The sequence below is a fragment of the Anguilla anguilla genome, chromosome 16 (assembly GCF_013347855.1).
Source record: "Anguilla anguilla isolate fAngAng1 chromosome 16, fAngAng1.pri, whole genome shotgun sequence".
NCBI lineage: Eukaryota > Metazoa > Chordata > Actinopteri > Anguilliformes > Anguillidae > Anguilla > Anguilla anguilla.
Window position 1 is genome coordinate 34,304,047 of NC_049216.1, and position 20,972 is coordinate 34,325,018.

General features: G+C 49.3%; 2 protein-coding genes across 4 annotated transcripts in view; both read left to right on the top strand.

The window, feature by feature from the left end:
• Window positions 1-16,837, top strand: part of abcc8 (ATP-binding cassette, sub-family C (CFTR/MRP), member 8) — a 98,921-nt gene extending 82,084 nt beyond the window's left edge. For 2 of the 3 annotated variants that reach the window (XM_035396036.1, XM_035396037.1), the window contains 13 exons: window positions 1,000-1,069; window positions 2,104-2,261; window positions 2,581-2,673; window positions 3,342-3,444; window positions 4,899-5,012; window positions 7,319-7,439; window positions 8,665-8,795; window positions 9,308-9,386; window positions 9,940-10,048; window positions 12,411-12,514; window positions 13,634-13,767; window positions 15,898-15,960; window positions 16,578-16,715. In XM_035396036.1, the coding sequence (XP_035251927.1) occupies window positions 1,000-1,069; window positions 2,104-2,261; window positions 2,581-2,673; window positions 3,342-3,444; window positions 4,899-5,012; window positions 7,319-7,439; window positions 8,665-8,795; window positions 9,308-9,386; window positions 9,940-10,048; window positions 12,411-12,514; window positions 13,634-13,767; window positions 15,898-15,960; window positions 16,578-16,715 (1,417 nt within the window). Of the gene's footprint in view, window positions 1-999; window positions 1,070-2,103; window positions 2,262-2,580; window positions 2,674-3,341; window positions 3,445-4,898; window positions 5,013-7,318; window positions 7,440-8,664; window positions 8,796-9,307; window positions 9,387-9,939; window positions 10,049-12,410; window positions 12,515-13,633; window positions 13,768-15,897; window positions 15,961-16,577 lie in introns of all 3 variants that reach the window. The other variant, XM_035396035.1, reaches the window with a different exon arrangement.
• Window positions 16,838-17,171: 334 nt separating this feature from the next.
• kcnj11 (potassium inwardly rectifying channel subfamily J member 11) lies at window positions 17,172-20,527 on the top strand. Its single transcript, XM_035396040.1, has one exon. It carries the CDS (start codon window positions 18,475-18,477, stop codon window positions 19,627-19,629), a length of 1,155 nt encoding a protein of 384 aa, XP_035251931.1. The 5' UTR covers window positions 17,172-18,474; the 3' UTR covers window positions 19,630-20,527.
• Window positions 20,528-20,972: the final 445 nt, after the last annotated feature.

Consider the following 20,972-nt stretch of genomic DNA (forward strand, 5'->3'; position numbering starts at 1 on the left):
ATCCAGATTTTTATGAAAAACAGCTAGTGGAAATTACCTCTGAATGCAAAACAAAATGAAAGTGGAATGTATTAAAGCTCTATAATTTATTGGCGCACGGTAAGTCTAAAGTTCAGGAAAATGACAAATAATTGTTGTGAAACAAGGCTAAATTAAACCAATGTGACTCACACAAAACATGCCCCTCTGCTCCTACTTGAAAGAAAAAGCACCTGCTGTTGCGTGGGAAAGATTAATTATATCCTTACTGACTGAAACACGTGGGGTTTGCTCAGATCAGACCAACAAAAAGCCATTTGAAAAAGCCTGTCCGAGCGAGTGTTTGCACACGGATAAAAGCAGTAAATTCCCAGCGCCTTTCCAATGGAAATGTGTGTGTGTGTGTGTGTGTGTGTCACTGTGTGTGTATATGAGATGTGTGTATTATTATATGAGAGAGAGAGTGTTTGCGGGCACGTGATTGCATGCATATGTTTGTTTGTGTGTGATTGTGTGTATGATGTCTGTGTATTATTATGCAAGTGTGTGTGTATGTGTGTGTGTTGTTTGTATGATGCGTGTACATTATTGTGTGAGAGAGTGTGTATGAAAGTGTGTGTGTGTGTGTGTGTACATGTGTGTGCGTGCGATTGTGTGTATGTGTGTGTACATGTGTGCGCATGCGATTGTGGTGTTCAGTGTGTTTACACACTGAGGAGGGTTCTAGCTTAGTTCTGGTCTCCTGCTCCCCGACTCCATCTGTTCTGGGGGGTAATGGGGCAGACAGGGCCTTTACCCCAGCAGGACGAGCCACGGGACGCGCCTCATGTGGACCCCAAAAACACGTCATCGCCCCGCCACAGCGTCACCACCGGGCCTCTGGAGCCCCTGGCCCCCGATCACTCACCCTGGCATTCCACTTTTAAACTACTCCGTGTGCAATAATCAAGGGGGGGGGGGGGGTTAAAAAGCATTGCCATGGAAACGGCCCTTCATCCCTCCCGCTCTCCTCCCATGCAGGCTGTTCGAGACGACCCCGCTGGGAAACATCCTGAACAGGTTCTCATCGGACACCAACACGGTGGACCAGGTACGCTGACCGCAGGCCGACAGGGAGGAGTGAGCAGGGAGCTGTGCCGCTGCAGCGGTGCGCTATATAAGGCGCTATGTAAGGCGCTATATAAATCTCATAATACAAGTCTTGAAGAATGAGCAGATGCAGCTAGCAGCTGCAAGATCTAGCAGCTAGCATGATATGGCCTACTCTGGGAATATATAATTATTTATTTTCACATTAGTATAATAATATTTTTAAATATATTCCATTAATATATATACCAGGGTGATTAATTTAGCATACATTTTAGATTCACATTTTTGCAAGTGGCTGGGTAATTTGTGGTGCAAAAGAACTAAACAATACAATTATAATTTACTAATGCTTTTAGCAAATGCTTTTAGCCAAAGCAGCTTACAAAGGTGAACCTCACATACAGCTCCATACACTGCCCATAAAGATATGCACTGCGTTATAATATCATTAAAAATTACAATGCTTAATTCGTACCCATTGTCCAATGACACAAACTCACAGCACTGTCTCAGGGACTGCAAACTTTCAGAGATCACAGATCTAAAGATGCTCTTACACACAACTCCCTTCCCTGAAGCCAAAACACACCAATTAGATGCATCTTCTAAATATGAATGGGGCCATGGTCAGAGACAGTACTGTGGCGATGCGTGTTCTGCACTGTCGTACAGCACCGGGAACTCTGGATAGCAACCAGAACCCCCCCGTAGTTAAGGACCACAAAGGACATTACATTACATTACAGGCATTTAGCAGACGCTCTTATCCAGAGCGACTTACACAACCTTACAAATTTACATACATGCATCCATGTATACAGCTGGATATATACTGAAGCAATTTCGGTTAGGTACCTTGCTCGAGGGTACAACGGCAGTGTCCTACCTGGGAATAGAACCTGTGACCTCTAGGTTACAAGACCAGCCCCTTATTCGCTATACCGCACTGCCACCCACGGCAGAGCGGCAGGAACCCAGGGAGCCGGCCGTGGTCGCGTGGTAACCATGGTGACGTGGTTTTTGTGGTTCCAGCACATCCCGGCCACCCTGGAGTGCCTGAGCCGCTCCACCCTGCTCTGCGTCTCCGCCCTGGGGGTGATCTCCTACGTCACCCCCGTCTTCCTCATCACCCTGCTGCCCCTCACCATCGTCTGCTACTTCATCCAGAAGTACTTCAGAGTGGCCTCCAGGTGTGTGTGTGTGTGTGTGTGTGAGTGTGTGTGTGTGTGTGTGCGTGTGTGTGTGTGTGTGTGTGTGTGTGAGTGTGTGTGTGTGTGTGTGTGAGAGAGAGTGTGTGTGTGAGTGTGTGTGTGTGAGTGTGAGTGTGTGTGTGAGAGAGTGTGTGTGTGTGTGTGTGTGTGTGAGTGTGTGTGTGTGTGTGTGAGAGAGTGTGTGTCTGTGTGTGTGAGTGTGAGTGTGTATGTGAGAGTGTGTGTGTGCGTGTGTAAGACAGTGCTGAAAGGTCACATGACTGTAGATAGTGACACTGCCCCCCCCCCTCCCACACAGGGACCTGCAGCAGCTGGACGACAGCACCCAGCTCCCCCTGCTCTCTCACTTCTCTGAGACTGTGGAGGGCCTGACCACCATCCGCGCCTTCAGGTCATTCACACACACACACACGCGCGCGCGCGCATACACACGCATGTACGCACACACAAACACACACACTCACACACGTATACACACTCACACTCACACGCACATGCACACACACACGCACACACACACACACACACTCACACGCACTCACGTTCACGTACACACACACACACACACTCACACACACACATACATACACTCACACACACTCACACACTCACTCACTACACACTCACACAACACTTTCACATGCACACACTTTCACACACACACAGATTCTGCTCATCACAATAAAAAACTATTTTACACATCAGCAGGCAGAGCCCGGTGCATTGTGTATGCCTGCATGACTGCACATTTTCAAAACAGAGAACAGCGAGGGGTATAATGTCTCTCCCCGGATGCTGGCAGAATGTCAAAAACAGTCGTGCAGATCCCTGCGAGCTTTCAATAAAACATCACCAGCCAGATCGTAAAATCAAATGAAAGCATATGTCTTGGGATGTGAAAATGTACGTAGCTCCTGGTAAAAAGTTAAGAGCGATCTGCAGGAACATCGCCGTCCAAAGAGATGAAGTATTTCAGTTACGGTATTTGAGCCAGGTGTTCTGCTGATGTCACGCGCCTGTCCAGGTCACATGACCCGTAGATTCCCGCCCCCCCTGCAGGTACGAGGCCAGGTTTCGGCAGAAGCTCCTGGAGTACACCGACGCCAACAACATCTCCTCTCTGTTCCTGACCGCCGCCAACCGATGGCTGGAGGTTCGCATGGTAAGAGCCCCCCCCTCAGTGTGACCCCTCCCCCCATACTGCCACTGCCACCCCCCCCCCCCCACCCCCCACCCTCCACCCTCCACCCTCCCACCCCGCTGGCTGGAGGTTCGCATGGTAAGAGCCCCCCCCTCAGTGTGACCCCCCCCCCCCCCCCACCCTCCACCCTCCCACCCCCACCCCCGCTGGCTGGAGGTCCGCATGGTAAGAGCCCCCCCCTCAGTGTGACCCCCCCCCCTCATACTGCCACCCTCCCCCCCCCCCCCCACCCACCCACCCTCACCCACCCCCGCTGGCTGGAGGTCTGCATGGTAAGAGCCCCGCCTTCAGCTGTACCCCAACAGCCTCTATTTATGAATATTTGTGAAAATAGACGTCTGCAGGAATTTACAGGGTAAGCTACAGGAGAACACACAAGGGTCAAAGACACCTGTAACTTCCCCTGTAAATTCCTGCAGATGTCTATTTTCACTAATATTCATAAATACCACTCTAGTTTTATAAGATTGCAGTGTACATTTTGGCCAGTAAAAAAAAAAATGTAATAAAAGACCTGCTAGAGTGTGGGTTCATATTTTATGTCAAACTCAAATCCTGGAGGGCCGCTGTGCTGGTCTCTGATGTGTTCCTGCACTAGAGTGCTTAATTTAAGTGACTGATTGTTTGAAGAGTCTGCACAGCGTGTTTCCAAGGCCTAAATTGGCTGCTGATTGAAGTCACAGAAACCAGCAGAGACTGCGGCCCTCCAGGACTGGAGTTAAACCTGCAGCCACTGCGGCCCTCCAGGACTGGAGTTAAACCTGCAGCCACTGCGGCCCTCCAGGACTGGAGTTAAACCCGCAGACACTGCAGCCCTCCAGGACTGGAGTTAAACCTGCAGCCACTGCGGCCCTCCAGGACTGGAGTTAAACCTGCAGCCACTGCGGCCCACCAGGACTGGAGTTAAACCTGCAGCCACTGCGGCCCTCCAGGACTGGAGGAGTTAAACCGGCAGTGCCACGTTTCAGCGCCTCGAGAGTCACACGTTTGTCCGTTTGTTTATGGACGTTAGTGGCGGAATCAACATTCACCGCGGTTGAACAGTAACTCAATGCGGCAGACCCGATTCTTGCGTAATAAACTCTGCCTGGTCAGGTTACATCATATTATGCATTTTATTCTATTATTTATTTATTTTGCATTTTGAAAATGTTCAAATGAGATACTGCACCCTCTGTTGGACTCGGTAGAATTACAAGTTACAGACATCTTTAGAGAAGTACGTAGGATGAACATAACACTGCCAGTTCTATATACATTTAGTGTACATAGATGCTGTACCTGGAGCAGTTTAGTTCCAGTTTAGTTTAGTTTCCGGAACAGTGAGATTATTAACTCTTCTCAGATGAGAGATGCTGTGTGCGGACACTGTTCCCAGATCAGCGAGGCTGATGATACAGATGCTCTTTTCACAGGAGTACATCGGCGCCTGTGTGGTCCTGGTTGCGGCAGTGGCCTCCATCACCAACTCCCTGTACAGCCACCTTTCCACTGGCCTGGTGGGGCTGGGCTTAACATACGCCCTCATGGTAAGAGCTACCGGCTCAAAGAGATACTCGCTCTGTGCACCCACTCAGTATAGAGCTGCTCACTCAGAGTAAGAGCTGCTCACTCAGTGTAAGAGCTGCTCACTCTGTGTAAGAGCTACTCACTGTGTGTAAGAGATGCTCACTGTGTAAGAGCTGCTCACTCTGTGTAAGAGCTACTCACTTTAAGAGCTGCTCACTCTGTGTAAGAGCTGCTCACTCTGTGTAAGAGCTACTCACTCTAAGAGCTACTCACTCTGTGTAAGAGCTACTCACTCTGTGTAAGAGCTACTCACTGTGTGTAAGAGATGCTCACTGTGTAAGAGCTGCTCACTCTGTGTAAGAGCTACTCACTTTAAGAGCTGCTCACTCTGTGTAAGAGCTGCTCACTCTGTGTAAGAGCTACTCACTCTGTGTAAGAGATACTCACTCTGTGTAAGAGCTGCTCACTCTGTGTAAGAGTTGTTCACTCAGTGTAAGAGCTGCTCACTCTCTGTAAGAGCTACTATGTTCCTCAAACCATAATGAAAAAGTTTGGCATCTTATCTTGTTCATTGCCACCTGAAATAAGTGATTTAACATGCAGTGAGGACGATCACTGACTGGCATTAAATAACACTGGCCTTGCCTTTTAAGTGCGTAAGTGGACCCAAACCATGCCAGGAATATGCGCCATACACCACCGCAGAACCCGCCTATGTTGGAATATTACTGTCTTTCCATTGAATGTTCAGTATTTGTACACGCTGAGGGACAAGCCTGTTTACTTGTGCTGAGAGATACTCGCTCAGTAAGAGCCATTCACTGCAGTAAGAGCTGAAGCGTCTCAGTGACAGATGCATGCCGGATTCATTAGAGCTGTGGTGGTCTGCCCAGAAAGCTTTATTTACCACAGCCGATGAAAGACATCCGTGCTATTTATACAGCCTGGATAAGCATGAAATAGATACAGGAAACTCGGCACCTAAAATACAGCTGACTTGTTTATTTGTTTACATAACTGCTGCTGACAGACATGTCTGGAAAGGAGCCATAGGCAATCCTTAAGGGGTAGAAGCCATACGCTAGTCGCTAAGGGGTAGAAACCATACGCTAGCCGCTAAGGGGTAGAAACCATACGCTAGTCGCTAAGGGGTAGAAACCATACGCTAGTCGCTAAGGGGTAGAAACCATACGCTAGTCGCTAAGGGGTAGAAACCATACGCTAGTCGCTAAGGGGTAGAAACCATACGCTAGTCGCTAAGGGGTAGAAACCATACGCTAGTCGCTAAGGGGTAGAAACCATACGCTAGTCGCTAAGGGGTAGAAGCCATACGCTAGTCGCTAAGGGGTAGAAGCCATACACGGTTGCTAAGGGGTAGTAACCATATGCGGTTGCTAAGGGGTAGAAGCCATATGCGGTCGCTAAGGGGTAGAAACCATATGCTAGTCGCTAAGGGGTAGAAACCATACGCTAGTCGCTAAGGGGTAGAAGCCATATGCGGTTGCTAAGGGGTAGAAGCCATAAGCGGTCGCTAAGGGGTAGAAACCATACGCTAGTCGCTAAGGGGTAGAAACCACACACTAGTCGCTAAGGGGTAGAAGCCATACACGGTTGCTAAGGGGTAGAAACCATATGCGGTTGCTAAGGGGTAGAAGCCATATGCGGTTGCTAAGGGGTAGAAACCATATGCGGTTGCTAAGGGGTAGAAGCCATATGCGGTTGCTAAGGGGTAGAAGCCATACGCGGTCGCTAAGGGGTAGAAGCCATACGCGGTCGCTAAGGGGTAGAAGCCATACGCGGTTGCTAAGGGGTAGAAGCCATACGCGGTCGCTAAGGGGTAGAAGCCATACGCGGTCGCTAAGGGGTAGAAGCCATACGCGGTCGCTAAGGGGTAGAAACCATACACTAGTCGCTAAGGGGTAGAAACCATACGCTAGTCGCTAAGGGGTAGAAGCCATACGCGGTCGCTAAGGGGTAGAAGCCATACGCGGTCGCTAAGGGGTAGAAAGGTGTACGACCGCTAAATCGGGGAGACTCAAATCTGGCCCTCGAGGCCAGTAGTGCTGCTGCTTCTTATTCTTCCCCTCCAATCAGGACTGATTTAAATCTGGGGACACCAGGCGAGTTAAAGCTCAGGCCAATTAGGGCCATTAATCGGTCACTTAACTGTGAGGTACAAAAGAAACGCAGCAGCACTGCTGCCCTCGTGGGCCAGATTTGAGTGCCCTTGGGGTAACCCTCTGTTGCTCCAGGCTGTGAAAGGTCCTATCAGGACAGCCCCCCCCCCCCCCCGAGTGACACTCAGCTCACTCCTGTCCCTCCCCAGGTGTCTAACTACCTGAACTGGATGGTGCGTAACCTGGCGGACATGGAGGTGCAGCTGGGCTCAGTGAAGAGGATCAGCAGCCTGCTGCAGACGGAGCCGGAGAACTACGAGGGTCTACTGAGTGAGTCAGCTGCCTCCAGAGCCACGCCCCTCTGCCAGAGAGCCACGCCCCTCTCCCCCAGAGCCACGCCCCTCTGCCAGAGAGCCACGCCCCTCTCCTCCAGAGCCACGCCCCTCTGCCAGAGAGCCACGCCCCTCTCCCCCAATGCCACGCCCCTCTCCCCCAGAGCCACCCTCCTCTCCCCCAGAGCCACGCCCCTCTCCCCCAGAGCCACGCCCCTCTCCCCCAGAGAGCCACGCCCCTCTCCCCCAGAGCCACGCCCCTCTGCCAGAGAGCCACGCCCCTCTCCCCCAATGCCACGCTCCTCTCCCCCAGAGCCACGCCCCCCTCCCCCTCACTTTCCCACAAAGTCACACCTATCTACACCAGGGCCATGCCCCTCTGCCAGAGAGCCATGCCCCTCCCCCAGAGTCACGCACCTCCACCAGAGCCACGCCCTGTCCCCTGAGCCACACCCCCATTTACCAGAGCCACGCCCCTCTCCCCCTGAGCCACACCCCCATCTACCAGAGTCACGCCCCCTTCTCCAAAGTTACTCCCATCTCCCCCAGGGCCACACCCCTCTCTAGCAAACCCACTCCCCTTTCCCCCAAAGTTACTCCTATCTCCACTAGGGCCACACCCCTCTCCCCCAGAGCCATGCCCCTCTCCCCTAGAGCCACGCCCCACTCCCCTAGAGCCACGCCCCTCTCCCCCAGAGCCATGCCCCTCTCCCCCAGAGCCACGCCCTCCCCCTGAGCCACATCCCCATCTACCAGAGTCACGCCCCCTTCTCCAAAGTTACTCCCATCTCCTCCAGGGCCACACCCCTCTCTAGCAAACCCACTCCCCTTTCCCCCAAAGTTACTCCTATCTCCCTTAGGGCCACACCCCTCTACACCAAAGCCACACCCATCCGCACTGTGTACATGTGCGTGCGTGTGTGTGGTTTTGTGTGTGTGTGTGTGTGTGGTTTTGTGTACATGTGCGTGCGTGTGTGTGGTTTTGTGTACATGTGCGTGCATGTGTGTGGTTTTGTGTGTGTGTGCGTGCGTGTGTGTGTGTGTGTGTGTGTGTGTGTGTGTGCGTTTGTGGTTGTGTGTGTGTGTGTGCGTGTGCGTGGTTTTGTGTGTGTGTGTGTGTGTGTGTGTGTGTGTGTGTGTGGTTGTGAAACTCACCTCCTCTCTTCTTCTCTTCCTCTCTGCTCTGTGTGCTGGGGTGGGGGGGGTATTTTGGGGGGGTGTAGCTGCGACCCAGGTCCCCGACAGCTGGCCGCACCAGGGGGAGATTCAGATCCAGAACCTGAGCGTGCGCTACGACAGCACCCTCAAGCCCGTGCTCAAGCACGTCCACGCCCACATCAGCCCGGGCCAGAAGGTGGGCGGGGCACCCGGCAGGCCACTCCCCCTCACTGCAGGACCTGCAGTACACATACATTCCATACACATACGCACAGATTAACAAACCTTACTAAACAACGTTCTTCATTACTGAGGCCTAAGTTAGTGTCTGTTTGGGTTCTCAGGGGCTCCCCACGGCCCCCACCACACATACAGCACCCCCCCACTAACTTCACTTCTGCGTACATTCCATACAAATACGCACAAATTACTGAACATTATGAGAGATGTGTTAGATACCCACTGCATAAACCCCCTTTCCATTACCTTTTTTTTCTAACAGTGTCCAATCCCACAGCATTGCCCCCACCCCCCACCACCGTCTTTTAAAAAAATATTACATGCATGTTTCTTCATACATAATTTAAAATAAAGTAAAACAAATTCAATATTAAAAATAAAACATATTAAATATTTTAAATAAAATGCATTAAATATTATAAATAAAAGAGGGGCTTTCCCTGTAAGGAGCGTCTCTTCTGTCCGCAGGTGGGAATATGTGGTCGAACAGGAAGTGGGAAGTCCTCCTTCTCCCTGGCCTTCTTCCGCATGGTGGACACGTTTGAGGGTGAGTGCTGAGCTCTCCCAGTGTCCCGCCCAGGTCTGGAGAACACGCGGGGCAGAGAGAGGGATCTTTATTCTGATTTACAATACACCATCTTTACAGAAGACAGAAGCAAAACATTCAATCTTTCAGTCAATACCTAATCAGCACCAGACCTGAGTCAAATACGTATTTGTTTTGGATTCAAATATTTTTCTACACTTTACTGATCTTGTCTGGTGTATTGGAACCAATGAAATACTCTCAAAAAGTGCAGACCCCGCCTTCTGGTCATATTGGCAGGCACAATTGCGCCAGGCAAGATCAACAGAGCACAGAAAAGTATTTGAATCCAAAACAAATACGTATTTGACCGAGGTACATCATTTTGTTTTTTAACTTTCCGTATTACGCATTTTTAAAGTGCTACACCTCTCTCCTGTGTCCGGGAGTCGCACGCTCAGTCTTAGAAGGCCAGGGTAGAGGAAGTGTGTCTGAGTTTTTGGAGATTAATGGCGGGGTCCTCCGCGCTCGACCGCGGCTCGGCGCCTCTCTCTCTCTCTCTCTCCCTCGGCAGGGCGGATCGTCATCGACGGCATCGACATCGCCAAGCTGCCCCTGCAGACCCTGCGGTCCCGATTCTCCATCATCCTGCAGGACCCCATCCTCTTCAGCGGGACAATCAGGTCAGGGAGCCCTGGGGAGGGGGGGGGCACGGTGTGAGTGGGGGGGCACAGTATGGGAAGGGGCCACAGTGTGGGGAGGGGGTGGGGGGGTCACAGTGTGGGGAGGGCACAGTGGGGGGGGGGGGGGCACGGGAGGAGCACAGTGTGTGTGTGCGTGGGGGGGCACAGAGTGGGGGTAGCACAGTGGGTGTGGGGGGGGGGGGGGGGGATAGGGTACAGTGTGAAGAGGACAGCCTGTATCTGGAAGGTGTATAATAAACAGTGTACAGTTTTTTCCCCCTCAAATTTCCCCACTCAGCTATTTTCTCTTGACTACACCAGTCAGTTCACACACAGTCATCCCAGTATTGCTCTGGATATGGGCGGAAACTGGCAAGCCCTTAAAACATTGCCCATTAATCTGCTGCCGGAATTCCAATGCCGAAAGTGCTGAAGGTATTCAGAGTGAATTAGCACAGGGGTCTGCTTCACAGGGAGATGCAGCTCTGGAGCGCTGGCTACACGCTCCTCAGAGCGCTAAAGCTGCCACAGAGTCTTCATGTCCTCACACAGCTGCTCATTCAGACCCCCCCCCCCCAACCCCAACCCTAACCCTAACCCCCCCCCCCCCCAACCCTAACTCTAACCCTAACCCCCCCCCCCCCCAACCCTAACTCTAACCCTAACCCTAACCCCCCCCAACCCTAACCCTAACCCTAACCCCCCCCCCAACCCTAACTCTAACCCCCCCCAACCCTAACCCTAACCCTAACCCCCCCCAACCCTAACCCTAACCCTAACCCCCCCCACCCTAACCCTAACCCTAACCCTAACGTCCCCCCAACCCTAACCCTAACCCCCCCCAACCCTAACCCTAACCCTAACCCTAACCCCCCCCAACCGTAACCCTAACTCTAACCCTAACCACCCCCCCCCCCAAAACCCTAACCCTAACCCTAACCCCCCCCAACCCTAACCCTAACCCTAACCCCCCCCATGCGTGTCTTAGACAAGCCTTTCAAATACTTTCAGCGTTTAGAGCAGGGGTCCAGTCCTGGACGGCCGCAGTGCCTGCAGGTTTAACTCCAGTCCTGGAGGGCCGCAGTGCCTGCAGGTTTAACTCCAGTCCTGGAGGGCCGCAGTGCCTGCAGGTTTAACTCCAGTCCTGGAGGGCTGCAGTGTCTGCAGGTTTAACTCCAGTCCTGGAGGGCCGCAGAGTCTGCAGGTTTAACTCCAGTCCTGGAGGGCCGCAGTGGCTGCAGGTTTAACTCCAGTCCTGGAGGGCCGCAGTGCCTGCAGGTTTAACTCCAGTCCTGGAGGGCCGCAGTGCCTGCAGGTTTAACTCCAGTCCTGGAGGGCTGCAGTGTCTGCAGGTTTAACTTCAGTCCTGGAGGGCTGCAGTGTCTGCAGGTTTAACTCCAGTCCTGGAGGGCCGCAGTGGCTGCAGGTTTAACTCCAGTCCTGGAGGGCCGCAGTGGCTGCAGGTTTAACTCCAGTCCTGGAGGGCCGCAGTGTCTGCAGGTTTAACTCCAGTCCTGGAGGGCCGCAGTGGCTGCAGGTTTAACTCCAGTCCTGGAGGGCCGCAGTCTCCGCTGGTTTCTGTGATTTCCTTGCAATCAGCACCCAATTCAGGCCGTGGAAACAGGCTGTGCCGACTCTTCAGCTGATGACTGACTTGAATTAAGCACTTCTTGCCAAAAACGCATCAAACACCAGCAGATAGAGTGGCCCTCCAGGCTTCGAGTGGGAGATGATTCAGGCCTGGCTTCTGTCCACTTTTTCTTATTTCTCTCTGTAAAGCGTATTTGTGACAGTTCTCTGCAAAAAAAAAAAAAAGCGCTATACAAAGTAAATTGAATTGACATCCTTGCTTTTGATGCTGGAGAGACTTGAAAGCACTCCCGCAAGACCCACAGGAGCTTCAAACAAAACACCTCACTACAGCAAAACACACGGTCAAGACCATTAGAGTTTTTCAGCGAAATGCTGATGAATATATATTTCTGTTTTTAAATTGTGGGTATATTTCTTTTCCAAGAACTGTTGGGAAAACAAAGGGAACTACACTGTGCATTAAATTATGTTACTGTTCTTCAGGAGCAGGTGAACAATTATGATATACTTTATCTTCAGGAAACCCATGATATATATATATATATATATATATATATATATATATATATATATATATGTATATTTATTTATTTATTTTTGGTATGGATACACTACATTTCCTTTTGCTTTTCATCTGTGAGAAATAGCAAGCATTTAATGGTGTTTTAGATGCCTGTAAAGGCTTAAGGTTTTTCAGATTCCTGTAAGGGGCTTCAGGTGTTCCAGGTGAAGCATGTGACCCATCTCTCATGTGTGACTGCCCCTGCAGGTTTAATCTGGACCCGGAGAGGAAGGCCACAGACAGCATGCTCTGGGAGGCCCTGGAGATCGCTCAGCTCAAGACCCTGGTCAAGGCCCTGCCCGGGGGCCTCGGTAAGAACAGCCTGAGAATACAGTCATGCTTCAGACAAGAGGCCCCATACACCTGGTCCTGAAGGTACCCTACACCTGTGTGTGGGAGGGTGCCTACCCTGGTCGTGGAGGTACCCTACTCTGGTCCTGAAGGTACCCTACACCTGGTCCTGGAGGTACCCTACCCTGGTTCTGGAGGTACCCTACACCTGGTCTGGGAGGGTGCCTACCCTGGTCCTGGGGATACCCTACACCTGTGTGTGGGAGGGTCCCTACCCTGGTCCTGAAGGTACCTTATACCTGGTCCTGAAGGTACCCTACCCTGGTCTGGGAGGTACCCTACGCCAGGTCCTGGAGTGTGCTGAATGTCTGAAGAGAATGCTCATTCTATTCACAACACTGACCACAATATCACCGTAGGGCACAGACGGGTCTACTGCTCCATGATATAAGTGATACTGTAACATCCAACAGATCCTGCCACTGTACATGACCAACTTCCCCCGCCTCTGCTTTAGATGAAAAGATATATAAATACACACAATGACTCCTGTCTACCCCATGGGTAAAATATTTCCCTGACTATTTTTCATTTTTGATATTCCTGTGGAGTCTTCATTCAAAGGTGACCTGAGGTGAAATCTTCCTCGTTGTAAAAGGTAAAGATCAGCCAGTAAGAATTTAAGTTCTTACTGCAGAACAGTATGCAGTGGCTTCATCATCGCTGCTCAATTTACCGTTGGATGGAATGGAATAACTCGTGTGCAGTAACATCTCACACTGCACGCAATGTTGATATTTCTGATGCCGGTGGCAGCAAAGGTCGGAAGGCTTTGGGGTATTAACCCTTTGAGAAGAGTAAGTTTTTTCAAGTAACGTTTTATTTTAAAAACTGCAAGTCAGTGTTCTAGAACTCTGTTGCTTTCAATTACCAGTAGTGATTGTGACATCAGCATTAGAATGTTCAGTTAAGAACATTCTAATCGGATATTTGTGATGTCACACCGTTAAAGGGGTAAAAAAAAATAAACGCGAGTGGTGTGTGTGGGCTCCGCAGCTGATTGGTTCGCGTGAAGGTTTTAACGAGCCGTTTTCGCCCGAATGCCTCCGCCCCCTGACCTGTAAGAATGTGTGTTGCAGACGCCATGGTGACGGAGGGCGGGGAGAACTTCAGCCAGGGGCAGCGTCAGCTGTTCTGCCTGGCCAGAGCGTTCGTGCGGAAGAGCAGCATCCTCATCATGGACGAGGCCACCGCATCCATCGACATGGCAACGGTGAGGTGGGGGGAGGGTCGGTGTGGGGGGGGTCAGGGGGAGCCCCGGGGGCCCTGTCACTAAGAGCTCCTTTTAGTCGGTAATGCTCATGCACGGGGTTCCTGAGCTGTCACTACAGCGGTTACATCACTGCCACATTCCTCTGGAGAAATGGAGCGTGCTCTTCCTTAACGGGATGCTCCAGCTGTGGTCAGACTGCAGCGAACACAATCTCCCGATCTTCCGGAGAACGACTTTGAAAGCCGTGTGCAGAGTCGTTACATTTTAGATGGCATCTACTCTGTGGTGTTCAATAGATCTTGTATTTGGATGTGCCCCGTTGATACGTGCAAATATTCATGATAAACCACATCCTGTCATGCTTTACTACCTCTAAAATAGATTTACAAGTAAGGTATTCAGATTTTATTTTTCCAAAGCATGAGAGATGTTTAAAAAAAATTTGTGTTGCTCAATCTGAACACCATTATGCCACAGCATAGCCCACAACATCAGGCCCAGCAGCTACTTAAGCTAATTTCAGTAGCCCAAGCCAGTGGTAAATTTAACTGCCACAGAGCAGCGTATTGACATCCCCATATGAAATGAGACAGGCCTACTGTGCAGGTAGACTGGGCTAAACAAGGCAGGATCTCTTATTAAGGCAGGATCTCTTACTAAAGCAGGATCTCTTACTAAGGCAGGATCTCTTATTAAGGCAGGATCTCTTACTAAGGCAGGATCTCTTATTAAGGCAGGATCTCTTACTAAGGCAGGATCTCTTACTAAGGCAGGATCTCTTATTAAGGCAGGATCTCTTACTAAGGCAGGATCTCTTATTAAGGCAGGATCTCTTACTAAGGCAGGATCTCTTACTAAGGCAGGATCTCTTATTACGGCAGGATCTCTTATTAAGGCAGGATCTCTTACTAAGGCAGGATCTCTTAAGGCAGGATCTCTTATTAAGGCAGGATCTCTTATTAAGGCAGGATCTCTTACTAAGGCAGGATCTCTTATTAAGGCAGGATCTCTTACTAAGGCAGGATCTCTTATTACGGCAGGATCTCTTATTAAGGCAGGATCTCTTATTAAGGCAGGATCTCTTATTAAGGCAGGATCTCTTACTAAGGCAGGATCTCTTATTAAGGCAGGATCTCTTACTAAGGCAGGATCTCTTACTAAGGCAGGATCTCTTATTACGGCAGGATCTCTTATTAAGGCAGGATCTCTTATTAAGGCAGGATCTCTTACTAAGGCAGGATCTCTTACTAAGGCAGGATCTCTTACTAAGGCAGGATCTCTTACTAAGGCAGGATCTCTTATTACGGCAGGATCTCTTACTAAGGCAGGATCTCTTATTACGGCAGGATCTCTTACTAAGGCAGGATCTCTTATTACGGCAGGATCTCTTATTAAGGCAGGATCTCTTAAGGCAGGGCCACTATTCAGCAGAACCAGAACTATCCATTTAATTCTCTCACAGGGGAGTAATGAATTCACACAAAATTACTGGAAATTAAAATGTAAACTTGGCTTTACTGGAATAGAGGGGGAGGTGTATGCACATAGACCACAGCTTTATTGGGTTTATAAAGTAGATGGGAACTAACTATGAGCACTAGATTACAATTACCCTCGCCTACAAACTCCCTGTTCCTCTATGGACCACTTAGTCATTTCCATCTCTTCAGACAATACCTGGACTAACTACCACCACTCTGCAGGGCACTCCCAATCTGAGATCATTTTTATCACTTAAATTCCTCTACTTTTTTTCTATAGCACTTTCACATTACACATCTACCTGTGCCACTTTCATCTACCACTTCGTATTATTATCTTCATGTTGTAGCTTGTCATGCCTCCTGGTTTGCTAGTTTGACTTAGCATATGCTAGGTCAGAGAGTACTGTTTACTGTGTGAACTGGACTTAATGTGTTCATGGCTATGAATAACTGTTACAAAATTACTATTGTACCTTATCGGACCTGTGTCTTGTAGCAGTTCCAATGACCTTCGGTATGTGCTTATTGTACGTCGCTTTGGATAAAAGCGTATAAATATAACAATGTAAAAATCAGCACCTTGGACAGCGCCGATACGTGTCAACGTATGTATCGGCTGAAAGAGCGCATCCGCTTTGTTTTACAGGAAAGTATTCTTCAGAAAGTCGTGATGACTGCCTTCGCTGATCGAACTGTGGTTACCATAGCAGTGAGTATCGCAGCACCTACGGGCACATAAAATGAAGGTTATGATGTCTTCAATATTTTTTGGCATCATCGGTGGACATTACGGGCGTTTATGTTCAGCGCCGTGACAATACGGTCATGCCATTGAGTGCATCTCAGTGGTTGTTAAATGGAGGGGGGAGTCCCGGAACTGAACAGGGGTGCCCATTAAAATTCGGCTGAGAATAATGCGTGTCTGGGAAGGCCGATGCTGTGGGCTACTCTGGTTCTCCAGGGCAAAAAAGGCCTTTTACTAGTAGCTTTTTATTAGAAAGTGCATTCAGACCGTCAGTAGTATTATGTAAGTGATTTTAAAACAAGAAAATTGCGACCTATATTGAAGAAGGACAACCCGTAACCAATATGACACTCTTGGAACATAAATGTAATTCCCTGGATGGCATGGAATGAACGTGGAAAATTATTTTTTTTAAACAAACTTGATAAATGTTCGTTTTGATTACGCACTGTGGCATAGCAATTCAATGTGCGTCACGAAAATGCGAGAACTTTCTAGGAAGAGTGCAGATCAAGGTTATATTGCTTTTCGAGGAAACCCAGTGCACCTTTCTGTTAATGTGGCCTTCCCTCCTCTTGCAGCACCGAGTCCACACGATTCTGAACGCCGACATCGTCATAGTGATGAAGCGCGGGATCATCCTCGAGTACGACAAGCCGGACGTCCTCCTGAACCAGGAAGAGAGCGTCTTCGCCTCCTTCGTTCGGGCGGACAAATGAGCTGAGCGGCGGACCTTCAAAGTGCAATTGTACAAGGGACTTTTATTTTTTACCCATGTATCATATTTGTACATAAAAATGCTAATTCTTTATTATTAAAAAATGCACAGTCATCAAAACAATATCTGCTGTGTTTTCCCTGGAAGTATAATTAACAGAACACTGCCATCATTTTGAATATGATGGTATTGCCAGGTAATACTTCACACGTTTTTGAAATGGCTTCAAGGGGCGGGGGGGGGGGTCGGGGGGGGGGGGTTTAATATCCACCAGAGAAACTTAAGAACAATGCTGCAACAATACGGCAGGAAAAATGAAAATGAACAATATAATGGTCAGATAGATCACACATTCAACGCGTACGTAGACAAGGGGCCAGCGACGTGACAAGCCAGCTATTTTAATTGTGGAGGAATTGGTGTACTACATGTTGCCAGCTATCTGCCTGATGGAGTCGTAGTGGTAAATACTCACCGTCACGAATTCTGTTGCGTCTTATTCTTTATTATCCACCTGGAAAACAATGTTTAAAAAGTCGTATTTTTGACTGGGTGAGCGGATTGACGCCTATCCTCAAGTTATTCAACAAGAGTAACAGCCATCGTTTGCACAAGAAATGATCGTGTGACAACAGCACCCAAAGAAACACCAGTGCTTTGATAGGTGAGATGCTTACCAGATAGAGATGCTACAAAAAAACGCAGACATTTATCCAGCAAACGCAATATGAAAGTGTATTGTTTGATCATGTCGCACTTAAAATACGGTACGCAAAGATTGTAACAGCAGGGTGGATGGAACGTTCGGCACAGGTTGAGTTGTAAGAGTCACGTGATCAAATGTACATCTAGAGTAGAAAAAAAAAAACATCAGCGTAGCACTGCAATTGCTTCACTATCCACAGTCTACTTTTCTCCATTTCGTCATATGCGTTACGCATGGGAATTGTAAAAAAAAATGCTGGTCATAACGCTTGGTATGAATAAATAAAGGTAAGAAAATTGTAGACAGTAACTGAGGTTATATTTTGGGCTGGATAACCGGAGCAAATATTGTGGGAAGTGGAAACCCTCTCCCGGATATGTCAAAAAATACACAAAACGAATAAACTCTACTGGGTAGGCCTATTTTATGGGAATTTCTTCGGCGCAACAAAGATATTCGTACTGCAGGTTACCTCGGGGTTGAAAGTGAGGTATTTCGCATCACGAACAGGGCGGTATTGGCTTCGTTTGGAAGCCGTGTCATCAGTTACCGCCTTCTGGGGCAGCCCAGCCACGGTCTCGCGCCGCTTCCCTTTCCACCTGCGCCATACCGCAGTCTGAGGTCCCCCCTCTTTTGAGAGCATTTAAAACTTAACGGAATCGTCTTTGATCGGACGATGCTAGCGTATTCCTGCAGCTGAGTTCCACGACGGCAAGACCGCGATTTTCTGGGGACGGGACGTGCGCGCGGCTATCGGGTTGCAAAGTGACGGGCAGCGCCAGCTGGGGTGAAAGCAGAATCCTCTCCCGGGAATGTTGCGGCTGCGAACCGCCTGATCCGGACAAGGCAAGCGGTGCGCGCACACTTTTAGAAAGCAGATGACAGCAGTTCTATTCGGCCAGCTGTCGATGGGACTACTGCCGTCATGGGTGAGCCGCGTCCGTTCAGGAAACACATAAAGGGCTATCCCGTATCTGATGAAGCGGAGCTCGTGACACAGAGGTAACCCGCCTCCGCCAAGGAAAAGGTGTCTCGTGCGTAGCATGGGAGCGCTATGTTGTCCAGAAAGGGGTTTATTCCAGAGGACTATGTGCTGACTCGTTTGGTGGAAGATGTCCTCCAACCGAAATATAAAGCCAAGCAGCGAAAGGCTCGCTTTGTGGACAAGAACGGAAGCTGTAATGTGGCCCACACGAACATTCGCGAGCAAGGACGGTTTCTGCAAGATGTGTTCACCACCTTAGTCGATTTAAAATGGCTTCACACACTTATAATATTTACCATGTCTTTCTTGTGCAGTTGGCTGTTGTTTGCTATGATATGGTGGCTTTTAGCCTTTGCTCACGGGGACCTGGACCAGAAAGGTGACGATTTTGTCCCGTGTGTCACCAGCATTCAGTCATTCGCCTCCGCGTTCCTGTTCTCCATCGAGGTGCAGGTGACAATTGGTTTCGGCGGACGCATGGTAACGGAAGAGTGCGTCGCCGCCATCATTATTCTGATCGTTCAGAACATCGTGGGACTGGTTATCAACGCCATCATGCTGGGCTGCATCTTCATGAAGACGGCGCAAGCCAACCGCCGCGCGGAGACGCTCATTTTCAGCAAGCACGCGGTCATCGCCGCGCGAAACGGCAAGCTGTGCTTCATGGTCCGCATCGGGGACCTGAGGAAAAGCATGATCATAAGCGCCGCGGTCAGAATGCAGGTGGTGCGACGGAGCACCACGCAGGAGGGGGAGGTGGTGCCCCTCGACCAAATAGACATTCAGTTGGACAACCCCGTCGGGACGAACGGCATCTTTCTCGTGTCCCCTCTCATCATATGCCACGTCATTGACAAAAACAGCCCTCTATACGAGCTATCCGCGGAAACCCTGCAGCAGGAGGACATAGAGGTTATTGTGGTGCTGGAAGGGGTCGTAGAAACCACGGGCATCACCACCCAGGCCAGAACGTCTTACTTGTCCGACGAGATATTGTGGGGCCAGCGTTTTGTGCCCACCGTGACCGAAGAGGACGGGATGTACGCTGTGGATTACTCTAAATTCGGGAACACAGTAAAAGTGCCAACTCCAAGTTGCAGCGCCAAGAAGCTAGACGAGGGTGGCGGGCTCGCGCGGTTCAAACTTCAGGACTCGGCCGCGAGGGGTTCCGTCAGAAGACGGCGTCCCTCTTTACGATTGAAGCAACGCAGCATCTCACCGTAATTTAGACGAGGGTGACCGTTATTTTTTCATTGTTTTGCTACACTTGAACGTTCATATATATTTATGGCAAATGTTTCCAACTGAATACGACCTTATTTTTCTAGATGTTTTATGTTTTACTTTTACTTTTTTTGTTTCGTTTTGCAAGATGTAGTTTTATAGCGTCCCTGCATTTTATACAATCGCTGTACTTTGTACCGTACAGGACCCAATAGAAATATGTGTATGCACTTCTTAAATGCTATGTACGATTGTAGGGCAAAATGTTTTTATGCCGACATGTCTTATCGGCAGTGGGGATCCCGCATGGAATCCTATGAAACGCATGCCTCCAACACCTTTTTTTTTGTTGTTGCACATACTCAGGGCTCAATAACAAATGTGCATAGCTAAAAGTAAATATATGCAATGTCGTGTTTATGATTATGTTTATAAGTAGGCCTGCGGACACGTTTCACGCACTTGAATCATCATTAGACGAACTCGCTGTAATATGACATGGCTGCACGTGAATGATATGACATCATGCCTTTTCAAATAAACTGCCAGCTCCATTTGAGAAGTAGGCTGGATAATATATAGATATTTAACGTTTTTCCGTGTGTTCAGTTATGTTCACCCCGTCAGATTAGCGGACCAGAAAAGCAGATGATGCACTGCATTCCACATACTTTTTTTTTGCAAGAGCTAAATTAGGCTCTCTCTGCATTTAACTATTTCTGGGTCATCTACGGTAACTTTACATCGTTCAAATGAACATCTTTATGGAGCCGAGCATGGACTAATGCAGTGGACCAGGGCAGGGGCATTCCTGTCCTTGGAGAGTCACGGGGTATGCAGGTTTACTATATTGCTTTGCACTTTACTGATCAATTTAAGCAGGTGTATTGCACAGGAAGCTTGCCTCAGTCAGGTTTTTTTTTTTTAGGGGGGGGGGGTGAGAACCAGGTTTCAGATTTTAAGGTGCAAGCAATAACCAGCAGACCCTGCGGTTTTCCAAAGGCACAAACACTAAGGCTGTACGCTCACACTACGCTATGCTGTGAAATATCCACCAGATAGGGAGCTGAAATAAGCTAAAAGCCCAGCCACGCTGTGCTCACTTAAAAAAAAAAAACAAAGGTGAAGCTGAGGACAGGTTTCTCACGTGCAACTTGCCTTCAAATAAATGGGCATAATGTGCCTGCCTGGGGTGCTAGCGTCCTCTATAAGAACCATGCATACACGTGTGTGTGCGCGCGCACGTGTGTGCGTGTGCATGCGCAAGTGAGATGGACAGACAGAAGCAGTGAGAGAGGGGAGCAGTACTCTGTGAACGTTGAAAGAGGGAAGAGGGAATGAAT